Genomic DNA, 12,338 nt, shown 5'->3' with positions numbered 1-12,338 from the left:
ATGTCTCCTTTTATCAATATAACTCTTACATTTACTTTGTGCTGCCTTCGTATGGTTCTACTTCTCTTTATCTTTTCAACAGTTGTTTACACCAACACTGAGTTTTAAACTTTTTTTTGTCAACTTCAGCATAATCAATCGACAATTTACTTTACGCCCATCCACCACTCTCCAACGATTATTGCAACGTCGGATATTTATCATTCTGTCCAAAATTCGATCTTCCCTCACTATTTTATTTTTAACTTTTCATCCTGATATTAGATTCACATAAAACTAAATCTATTAAAACCATAACTTATGAGGCTACCTTTTATTAAAATAACTAATTTTCTTACTTCTAAATCAGCCCAAATTTGATTTATAACAATAGTTGTCATGCTTCCTCCCCTTTTTGGGTCGGTTATACTAGCAGGGTTAGTAATATTCATGCTCATAACCTTGTCTGACTCTCTCTATGTACTTGTTTATGTAATGCTTGGTCCGGTCGATCTAGGGATACCTCTTGTATGTCTGTTCTTCAATGAATTTCAATCCATGGGCTTTTCTTGAAAAAAAAAAAAGAAAAAGAAAATAGTGAATTATGTAATGCGAAATAATGTATCTTGTCGTTCCAATTAACTATTTAAGGCACACAGATCAACTACATCACTGAAGAACCGGACTAGTTCAAAGTTCTTGGATGTGTTGTGCACACAGATTATTTGTCGTCATTTGCGGATTATGAGGTCAAAGGGTGTGCAAAAGCACATAGCATTCTAATTTTCAAAATGCTATATTTTGCCCATTTTTCAATTCAGTTTAGTTGCCGTACACGATGTAGCTTCAAAGAGAATCATCTTATATCTCCTTTTAATAGATGAAGTAGAATCTCACACCGTAACCTTCTTTAGTCATTCCTGCCTTTGCCTATCTGATCCCGTACTCTATATCTCGTCCAAGGGAAGAAGAGGAACCGAAGGGTTAGTGAGTTATAGCTTTCTGACATCATGATAAACTATGTAAGTATTTGCCTCTTCTCTCCATGGTGCATCTCTTTTCCGTTTAATTTTATTATCAATCTTCAATCCATGTAGTGGCGAATTGATAAGCCGATTTGTTTGATCTAGGGCTTGAATTCAGAAGTTTCAGTAGTTTCATAGTGGAGAGTTATATTAGATTACCAGACATCTGAAAATGAGTCTGACAATGAAAATTTCATCTACACTGTTGAAGTGAATTCAATAATTATAAAAAAAAAAGAGAGAAATAGAAGAGAATGATAGTAAATCCTAGATGCGATAGGTGGATTGAGCTGTGGATAAATATTTAAGTTTAGTTGAATTGAGAAGCTCAGCACGAACTTAACCTGCAGATGATCACCTCTAAATATAATTAACTCTTAATTTTAATTTTTGCGTCACTCAAGTGATACAAATTATTATCCAATTGCACAATGGGTTGTGATGGTGTGCATATATTGATAACTTAACCAAGGAGGAACTGTGATTTTTAAATTTAAATAAGATGAGGGCATTGAGCATTGAGGTTTAAGCCTTGGGAAATATGGTGAAATTCAAACGAAGGTTGATTAAGCCAAATTGTCCTTTCGAATTTCTACCTTGAACTTAGACGTCAGATCGATCTGTCATTTGATATACAATTACAATTTAACAATTTATAAATCTTTCATGCTTGGTCAAACATCCTAGATATAATCATGGTATCCCACCTGATTCTTTAAATTGATTCTTGTTCTATATTTGAAGCTCCTTAGTTATAAATATGAAGCACATACACTATTTCTCCTGTAATGAATAAAACCAAATAATTCTTTGTTCTCATCTAATCCTTTTAAGCAATAGACTTCCTAGTTGCAACGCAAGCGCCACCTTACTTAGTAGATTAAAGAATTTTTTTTTTCAGAGAGATTAGAGAAGTTTCATTGTCACAGCTAAAATATTATCTATTAGATTTTTAAATAATAAATATATTAAGTAGATATATTTTTTTGTCATTTCTTTATGATCTAAAATTTAATCAGTATTATTTTAGATGCGTTAGAGTTTGATTAGTGTTTAAATAAAATTTGATTATAAAAATAACAGTTATACTTTAGTCAAAATCACATGAAGGTTAAATACTTACTTAAAAGTACTCCAGAGGTGAAGTGCAATTAGAGGTGATCATTGGGTCTGTCCTGCCCAAGCCCGGCCCAAATCTACCAAGTTTTAATCTAGCTAAGCTCGGCCTGAGCTTAGTTTGGGGCTAGCCCAACCCAAGTCTGAAATGGTAATAGGTGGCATGGGCTAGACTTGCTCGCTCGGCTCGCCCCGAAAGCCTAACCCACTACGCCAACTCGTGGCTCAATTCGTTAGACATGTCTATTCCCATAAGTTTTTAGTTCCACGTCAAATATTTGATAAACTGGATATTAATATATAAGTAGATTACCATAATAGAAAACTAAAATATCTTCATAGAAGCGCTCAACTTGATAAGATATAATATTTTTTAAATTTGCCCATGCTCGATATCTCATGGGCTAGTAGACTATAACGAGCTATAGTATTCTAGCTTGACCCAAACTAGGCCTGGCCCTAAGTCTAAATATAATAAAAAAATAACGGTTGTATTTTAGTCAAAAAAAAGATAGGAAGTTAAGTGCTTAAATTAAAAATACATAGAAGTTTAGTAAAATTGAGCCAAACTACAAGTAATCAAAAATTCAATTTCTCCTATAATTAACAGTGTTCGAGGTCTTAACAACCCATGGCCAAGTTAAGTGAAGAAGATAGTTTGACAATGTTCTTCTTTATGAGCATAAAGAAATCGTAAGTGCAACAATTACAAACAAAGTTTAACATGAGGTAGACTACTCTGGAATTCAATTGTAAAATACTATTCGAGTTAGTTTTCTCTCTTTAGTATTCATCACTTATATTGTGTTCTCCTATCGTTAATCTTGTTTAAGCCTTGAGAGACATGGCGAGTTCTCCAAACACCACAGGATCATCTGTCTCAGATGGCTTCACAGGAAGCACAACAGGCGACATTGCAGTTTATATCGGTAGGCTGGCTCATTTACTTATGGAGTTAGTAATACATACAGTTCTCATTAACAAATTTTGTTATATTTTCTATAGCAATAGCAATTGCGGTCGCTGTCGCAATAATCGTGACAACAGTTTTGATGTACAAGGCCCAGAAGTTCTTGTTACACCGTCGAATGGCAAATATACATTCCATTAATGATAATATTACCACCACTGATGACAATTCTACCTTGTACGTGGAGACCTCAGGCATCGAAATGCAGACTGTAAATATGTTTATTGACAACATTTTGAAAGAGAAAACTAGATTTGATTCACAGCATCTAAAAGATTTCACTAAGAATTACACAGAAAAACTTGGATCAGGTGGTTTTGGCACTGTCTACAAAGGAGGGTTTCCTAATGGAGTGCAAGTAGCAGTTAAGGTTCTTCATAGAACTTTGGATAGGAGAGCTGAGGAGCAGTTCATGGCTAAGGTTGGTACTATAGGAAGAACATTTCACTTTCATCTGGTTAGGCTTTATGGATTCTGTTTTGAGGCAACACTGAAAGCACTTGTATACGAGTACATGGAGAATGGATCGCTTGATCGATATTTATTCAATACGGGCCATCATATTGAGTTTGAGACACTGCATGCGATTGCGGTTGGTACTGCGAAAGGAATCAGATACTTGCATGAGGAGTGTGAGCATAAGATAGTACACTATGACATAAAGCCAGGCAACATTCTACTCACAGCAAACCTCTCCCCCAAGGTTGCTGATTTCGGACTTGCAAAGCTTTGTGATAGAGAGAGATCTCACATCACAATCACAGGAGCAAGAGGAACTCCAGGTTATGCTGCACCAGAGCTGTGGATGCCACTGCCTGTCACTGAGAAGTGTGATGTCTATAGTTTTGGAATGCTCCTGTTTGAGATCCTTGGAAGAAGGAAGAACCTTGAGTTGGACAAGCAGATTGAGAGCCAGGAATGGTACCCAAGATGGGTCTGGCAAAAATTTGAACAAGGGCAAGTTGAAGCAATATTATCTCAAGCTGGAATTGAGGATGAACACAAAGAGAAGGCGGAGAGATTGTGTAAGGTTGCATTGTGGTGTGTTCAGTATCATGCAGAGGGAAGACCTTCCATGAGTAGTGTGGTGAAGATGTTGGAAGGGGAAGAAGTAATTGTTGCTCCTAGAAATCCATTTGCACACATGGCTGCTTATACTGCAGGCTCATCTCTGTTAAGAGACATTGAAAGTGATTTCTCATATCGAGAGAGAACATAAAATGGATAGTATATTAACGAAGTTTCTATTATGAAAAGGAGGGATCGAATTGATTGTAGAATAAAGTTTTATTATTCATTGGTCTTTCCTACTAGTGTTTGCTTAGGTGTTGCTGTAATTAAACACTACAATATTCGAAATTTTGTTTCTCTATCTACATACAAAGAATTCTGTTTTCCCTCTTCATCTATATATTGAGTTATTTTTCCCACTAGTCCTTGACTTCTTGTTTAGTCCCATTTTCTCCTCGATAGATAGAAAATAAGAAATAAGAACCTCTCTTTTATCGAGGTAGATCTAGTGGATCTTTGTTGGGGTGAATATAAGAGTGGGCATGCACTTCACTAAATTATCGGCTCAAATAAGAAATGATAACAATATAGGTCTTATTAAAGTTTAGAGAGCAAACGAATGGAGAAATCTCCGTGTCACAAACTAGGGACATAGCGCATATAACTATGTTATATATGGGTTAAATTAGTTATAATAAAGGTTACAAGAAACAAGTAGGATAAAACTAAATAATTGTGATTGAAATAGAGATTTGTATCCATGAAGGAAAGAAATCCATTTTAATTTAGAACTAGTGCAAGCCGTGGAGCAGTAAACTTCTAGACTAGACCAAGCAAATATACTCTGTTTTTGTCTATCAAGCGACATTTCTTGCAAGAAAGTTTATTCGTTTTTTCTTTAATTAGGTTCCAAATCCACCAATTCATTTTACAATGATTGAAATCAAACTAATGTGACTTTATCAAGTCTGATCTAGAACATTTAGGTTATACATCATTCATAACGGACAACCTTACAACCAAGCACCAAAATATGCAATAAACAAATATAGTATGAATATTTACTCATTATGTTTTCAGAACTGCGTAGGTTTTACTCTGTAGTTTAGGAATAGACTAATTTTAACTCAAACTCAATTTAGACTTAGATTGTATCAATCCGCATCACTTCATTAGTCCACCTTCGGTTCAAGATGAGGCACAATCTCTACTTGGGGACCATCATAAAGCTATCCTCTGGGTCCAACTCGTTCCAGCAAATTGCTCTTGCTCAGATCAGGTTGTCGTGATAGCGCATCCATCGCTCAATTTTTCGTTACTTTTTTAATATTATTTCATAATCGCATTCAAGTAGCTTGGATATCCATCATTGTTGTGTTGGTATATATCTGCTTACCTAAAATGTAAGGTAACTCTACTAATCAAGGTGAATAATGAAGTAGTGAGATATGTACGCTACTTTGTGACAACATGAATAATATCCAATATCTTCTACTCATAAGTAGATAATTACTGAGATTTAGGCAAGAGAGCTTTGTTGAGGTAGGCCAGGAGTTGACCTTTTTGTATGAGCATGGCTCCGATACCAACTCCTGAAGCATCGCACTCGACGAAATGGGAGCAGCGGATGTCATGGATGCCTTCAACTTCTCAAATATATCATGTCTTTTTTGTCCATCTAAACTCAACCTTCTTCAATAAGAATGTCAATGGGGCATTAATCCTCTCATATTCTTTGATGGACCGATGATAGTAGCCCATAATACTAAGAAAACTACATAGCTCCCTTGGTTTGTTGGTAGTGACCATCTCACCATGTTCACGATTCTCTTAGGTTTCGCCTCAACCCTTATAGTTAAAATAATCTGTTCAAGATAATTTATTCTTTGATAACCCTAAAAACACTTGGATATCTTTACATTTAAGTTGTTTTGGTGAAGTAGCAATAGCACCTCCCTACAAAAAATATAAGATATTTTAAAAAAATACAAGTAAATACCACCACAATAGAGGTCTAAAAATATCATTCATGAGTCCTTAGAAAGATGGCGGTGCATTAGTGAAGCCAAACAGTGTCACCAAAAACTTATAGCGTTTGTCATGCATCCAAAAAGTCATCTTATGCACATCCGACGGGTCTACTTAGATTTAATGTTATCCAGCCCTCAAATCTAACTTGGAGAAGCAAATCATCTCGAATAATTCATCTAGCAACTCCTCAATCATCGAAATTGGATACCGGTCTTTGATAGTAGTAGCTTTCTATGCTTAGTAATCCATAATACAAAACCGTCAACTCTCATCATTTTTTTGTTCTAACAACACTGACAAGGAGAACATACGACAATTTGAACAAATAATCTCACTAAACATTATTTCTATGACTGACTTAGTGATTTTTTCTCTTTTTGGGAGGCATGTGGGTAGTGGTATGGTCACATGTTTGTCAGTCTAACACAAGATATAATCTCAACCCAATGATCATGACGTCTATTTTGGGTAAACCATTCAATGAATGTAAGATTGCACCCAAATTTGGTCGCTGCCCTTCCAAGTATACTTCTTGCTGCCATATTAGAAGTTGATGGTTAACATTTCAAAGTTGAAGAAAACCTTATCGAGCCCTTTAAGCTACTGAATGCTAAGTACTAGGTCTATTTCTCAAAGGTCTGACGGGAGTAAGTCTAAGAAAAAGAAATGTCCTTGGACTATAATCGTCACGCTACAACAAATTCCTTCGACTCTCAATTTTGTGTCATCTCCAATGGATACATTAAAATCAATGGACGCCTCTAGTTCTAATTTTATTCTATAAATCATCTCCTCATTAAGGAAGTTATAAGTAATTATATTGTCCATAGAAACATAAATTAGACAATTCTTCACTATTCCATCCACCCACATAGTTTGCGGAGCAGTAGATCCTAAATATGCATGCAAGGAGATCTTAGACTGAATCTTCTCCTTGACATCCCTAATATCCTCCAAATCCTCCTCCACTGGTTCATTTATGTGCCCTAACTCCAATCTTAGTGTCAGTCGTCTTCTCTATTAATATCACGGTTGACGATCTTGCATGTTTGTGCCTCGAGACGAATTTCTCTTTATATTATAAGCACAAACCTTTGGTTCTTTAATTCTCTATCTGCAATATTGTGATACATCATGTCAGAGGTCTTGGGGACCTTTGTAAGTCTCGAGAGCACCCTAGCCAAGGGTGGTCAAGTTAGAGCTTACATGACCGCAGTGGCTGTGTCTGACCGTGCCATCATGGTCGTAGGTGGCCTAGTGCTCCTCTACATGTCCATCCCAATTTAGGGTACTTTTCATGCAATCTTTAGTGCCCCAAGATTCTCTTCCATTGCCTATGCCATCTGGAAGGTGGTCGTAAGATAAGTAAGTAAAGTGGCCTTTACTTTAGCTTGGACACTATGGCAGAGTCCGCTAATAAAGGTGCTTTGAAGAGTAGAGTCTGACCATCCTTGAACTTTATTCTAAACCCTCTCAAGCTCCTCTTGTTATGATTTGGACAGAGGTAGTTTAAACAAGTTTTGAGAGAGTTGCCTCCTCATATACGAATGACCCGAATCGAAGACAGGTCATATTTGTGGACTCATCTCATGTCAAAAAGAATAGTTTCTTTGGGTTGATTAGAACCACCATATGGCAATGTTCTCCAGGTGAAAAGAGACCAAAACGACCTTGGATTCTTCATGTGTGATCAGGTAGGAAGAACTGATTTATTTGATAGGCTGAATCAAGTGGGACGCTATCGCTGAACTTAGGAAAGTCTAGCCTCATGGTCCGGCCTTGAATCGCCATTTTGTATGTCTCTCTATCATCATATCAATCATGGTAGGGCACCTTTACTTCCTTCTCATATAGTTGTGATGTATCATCATGTTCAGCCTATGGGTCATGCACATGGTTGCAGACATCCATAGTCATAGGGGCATAAAACCTATTAGTGGGAGCACCATTTGATCATGGCTCTAGAGTAGACAGCAACGGTGCTTGGATTTGCTATCATAAGGGTAACATAGAAATGTCATTATGCTTAAGTGATAGCGGAGGTGTCAGCCTAGGGCTATGCATAAGGGTGGTTATGGCAGCCCTAGCTGGTGATCCAATGGTAGGTCTAGATTAACAGATATTTCTCATCTCATGGAGAGAGTAGTCATTTTCTATGACGAATGTCTTCAAAAGGGTAGAGCTAATCATGAGCAACACTTAGGTAAGGTCTCATGATACTGGATTCATCTGCCTAGTTGAAAGTCCTCAATCTCGGGCTTCATTGAGAAATCAAGTGGTGCAATATATGGTGCCGAAGAACTTTGATTAGTTGTATCCCTTCTTGCAGGCATGGCTCTTGTGGTTAGCATGTTGACGAATATTGCTTTATCCAAATTGTTGAGATACAAACTAGCTCTAATAATCAACTATTATGACCACACAAAGGATATCAACCAGATTGCCCTTAGATACCAAAGAAGATTCTTTGTTGTTGCTTGGATATAGTATGCACCAACTAGGGTGAGTGTGCATCGAGCACAGACTGGCCAATTTGTGCTTGCTGGTTTCTAGAAGCAGTTCGCATCGAAATCCTAGAGTGTGCATAATGTGATGAGCTCAGTGAGGCTAATATGGTGGGCTATTGTGGATGGGCTTTAGGTAGGACTTTTTGGGATTGCAAGAGGTTGTCGAGTGGTGTTTAGACTCAAGGGAAGGTTGTGGAAAGGTGTAGCTAGGTGATAGGATGATCTAGAATTTAGGTACAGTAGATGGTAAGGGTAGGATTGATGTAGATGATAGTGGAATATAGGTAATGATCCTAGTGGGATTGTGCACGGCTAGAAAAATAACCATCGTAGTGAAAGTGAAAGCTGCTAAGAGGAGTGCAATGGAAAGTTAGGGAGAGAACTTGATAGAAGAGGTAAAGAGAGATAGAGAAAAACTAATTCGTTCAATTTGAAAACTTGCCTAAGATAAAATAAGGCCTTATTTATAGGAAATAAAATAAAAAATCACAAAATCAAATAAGAAATGAATAATAAGCTTAAATAAACTAGTTAACATCTCCATTAAATTAGAATACCTATTTTCAGTTATTCTTCTGAAACTATGCATAGTGTTAATTTCCTATAATTCATAGACTTGGGTTAATTTCTACTTGGACTCATTTTAGACTTAGGCCGTATAGCAACTTTAGCTAGGAGGGATGGACAGGCATTTCCTCCTCTCATTATTTTCCTCCTCACCTTCTTATCATATAGTCCTAGGTGTCGCTACCAGATCAGCAGCAACGGTCTAGGTTTGCCAAATTCAACGAAACACTTTCTTTCTTTTTATTTTGTGTAGGTTTTGCTTCTTGGCTCGCATGGATCCTAAGCGGTGATAACTAAATTGCCAGAAGGTAGATCTTTTGTACCGACGTAAAGGCTTGGGCCAAGTTTTTTCTTTTTGTATCCTTTGGGCTTTACAATATTTTTTTTTCCTTTTATTGTGTTGTTTTTTGCGAAGTAGTATAGGCTTGTTCAAACTCTCTCATTTTCCTCCATCTATCAGGCTTTTAATAATTTGATCTGAATAAATGACACCTCACCTGCAGGCCATTTTTCAAAGATAAAAAGTCCAGACTAACCAAAACTTCATATTAGTATGGTCATCCTAATTTTGTCAAAACTTCATATTGTAAACTTTGTTCAATTTTGTGCAGAATCTTTCTTTTCTTTTTTCCCTTCTCTGCTGTAGTCCAAGACCATAGTAGTATGGTCATCCTGATTTTGTTGAGTTAGGTCATCTAATGTATGATATTTATTGCTAAAGATTCTAGAATCCTCTCTCCAAATTAGCCACAAGGTAACAATTGAAACTTCATCCCATGAACCTCTTAATCAGCTCTTAATTTTGTTGCTCCTCATAGGATCGTGCCAGGCCTGCCTTTGAACTTTAATAATTTCTGAAGCTACTTCCAAACATCATGGGCCCACAGACAATTAATAAATAATTGGTTGCTTGTTTCCTGATTGCTCTTACAAAAGAACACATTTGTCATCTCCTACTAGTTTCCTTTTCTTTAGATTTTCCTTGTTATAATATTATTTATTAAGTTTTATTTGTACTTATATAATTAATAAATTATATTTTTAAATATAATTAATATTTATATAATTTGTCTAAATTTTTATGTATGAATATATGTACAAAGTATAAAGTATTTGACAAAGAATATTAAAGTGAAAGATTGATTTTAACGCTCACATGTAGGCTTAAAATTTGTCGTATAGAAGTTCTTTGGGCGTTTTGACCGGTCAAACACGATCATTGGCTGATTTGATTTAAATTTTGGTTTATCTCTATTTACTTTATCTCTAAAAGAATCTGTAGAGATCTTTAAAGAAGTATTATCTTATCTCTAAGAGATACTTATCTTATTTCTAAAAAATATTTATTTTATCTCTAAGAGGTATATAAACGGTTTAATCTAACCTTAGTTGCGGCAATCAAGCATTAATTTGAAAATCATCTTTCACAAAATCATCTAAAATTATTTTGATAGAATGATTCCTTTAAGATCTAAATTTATTATAGAAAGTAGTCCGCGCAATCGAAGGAAAATATTCACCAAATATTTTCCTATAGTTAGAAAATTACGAAACCAAGTGGAATAAAACCAAAACTTCTGATCTATGTTTTTTGTATTTACGTTCTTCGTAGATTCGAACGGCAACTAGGACGAAAACATGATATATTGCGGATGATAGTGGTAGTGACGCGTGGAGTGGATGTTGGGGTTATGGATGATTATGAAGATGAGAGTGGATGGTTGATGTTGTTTAAAGGATAAAGATGAAGGGAAAGAAGTAGTCAAGATCCAAGAAAGATGGAGGACTCAACAAATAAGAGAGACTAGAAGTTAGGAGAGACTTTACTAACAGTAGAGGTGAAATGTTGGTGAAGAGGGAGGAGGGAGATTAAGATAAATAGAATAGAGAGAAGATAGGATGCAAGAAATCAATAATCAAATAGCATAATGATTTTGGCTGCCATCCACACTTTTATAGAGGCTAGCCAACAAGCCAAAATATAATTATTAACCCTAATTCTAGAAGATTCCCACCGATCGCATTCGAACGCGTTTGATCGCATTTGAACGCACAAAAGATGTTCTCTGTATGTGCGAACACGATGCAAGCATTCACAAGGGCGTTCGAATGCGCCGGACTACGTTCGAACGCACATTTTACGTTCTCTATTTTTGCAAACCTAATGCATGTGTTCGCAAAGGCATTCGAATGCAGGTTTGAACGCGACCTACAGGAATTTTATTTTAATAAAAATAAACAACTAATGCAATAAGAAAAGACCCTAACTAAATGTATCATATTTGAGATTATCTTTTGGATGCTACTAGAGATCACTTCTCATCTCAACGCGTCTACATCAGATCTAAAAGAACTACGTCTAGAGGGTCATTGAGATAGAAGGATCAACCTCAATGTTCACTTTAAAACCTATCACGAAAAGTAGTGTCGTGGGTTTTAGCGAGTAAGGTTAGTACAGATTGAGTCGTGAAAATTAGCAAGTGAGATATAAGTTTCCAATTAACTAATACAGATTTGGTGATTAATTTCAATCCAAGTTTTCATCCATGGTTTTTTTACTCGATTTGATGTTTTTTCACATAAAAAGTTGTGTCTGCGATTACCTTTTCCACATTTTATTATTGATAATACATGATAGATCTCATCTCCTAAAACGTTTATTTTTTTTTTCAATGTTCTTAATATCCAGCCAACTGAATGCTTTGACTTTCAAATTAGGCTTTGAAAGTTAATTAATACCAGCTAAGCCAGCCGACTAATTTTTTTAAGAAAGTTAATGCAAAAGAAAAAAGTGCCAACTGAATGCTTTGACTTTCAAAGTAGTCTTTGAAAGTTAATTAATACCAGCTAAGCCAGCCGACTAACTTTTCAAGAAAGTTAATGCAAAAGAAAAAGGTGCAAGATTTTTTTTTCTGTGTATGTGAAAAGCCTAAACTAGAAAAAAGAAAGTATAGTTTAACCAGACTCCTGAACTATTATTTGTTTTCATGTGCATGAACATTTTTCATACACACAGATGATATGTCCACTAAACTATTGAAAATCTCAAAGCTCTCCTTTATTAGTTTTTTGCTAGACTCACATGTGACTAAATATATGACATTTATATCTTCTTTTAAAAGGAAAGAGAAT

At 35.8% G+C, this 12,338-nt stretch overlaps 1 protein-coding gene across 1 annotated transcript; it reads left to right on the top strand.

Moving 5' to 3' along the window:
• The first annotated feature begins 3,239 nt into the window (after positions 1-3,239).
• Positions 3,240-4,309, top strand: LOC140785709 (rust resistance kinase Lr10-like). The gene has a single exon (XM_073133673.1). The coding sequence runs from the start codon at positions 3,293-3,295 to the stop codon at positions 4,307-4,309; it is 1,017 nt and encodes a 338-aa protein (XP_072989774.1). The 5' UTR covers positions 3,240-3,292.
• Positions 4,310-12,338: the final 8,029 nt, after the last annotated feature.

The sequence above is a fragment of the Typha latifolia genome, chromosome 4 (assembly GCF_019914945.1).
Source record: "Typha latifolia isolate L0001 chromosome 4, TyphaL0001v2, whole genome shotgun sequence".
In the NCBI taxonomy this organism is placed as follows: domain Eukaryota; kingdom Viridiplantae; phylum Streptophyta; class Magnoliopsida; order Poales; family Typhaceae; genus Typha; species Typha latifolia.
This window is presented reverse-complemented; position numbering and strand designations above follow the sequence as displayed.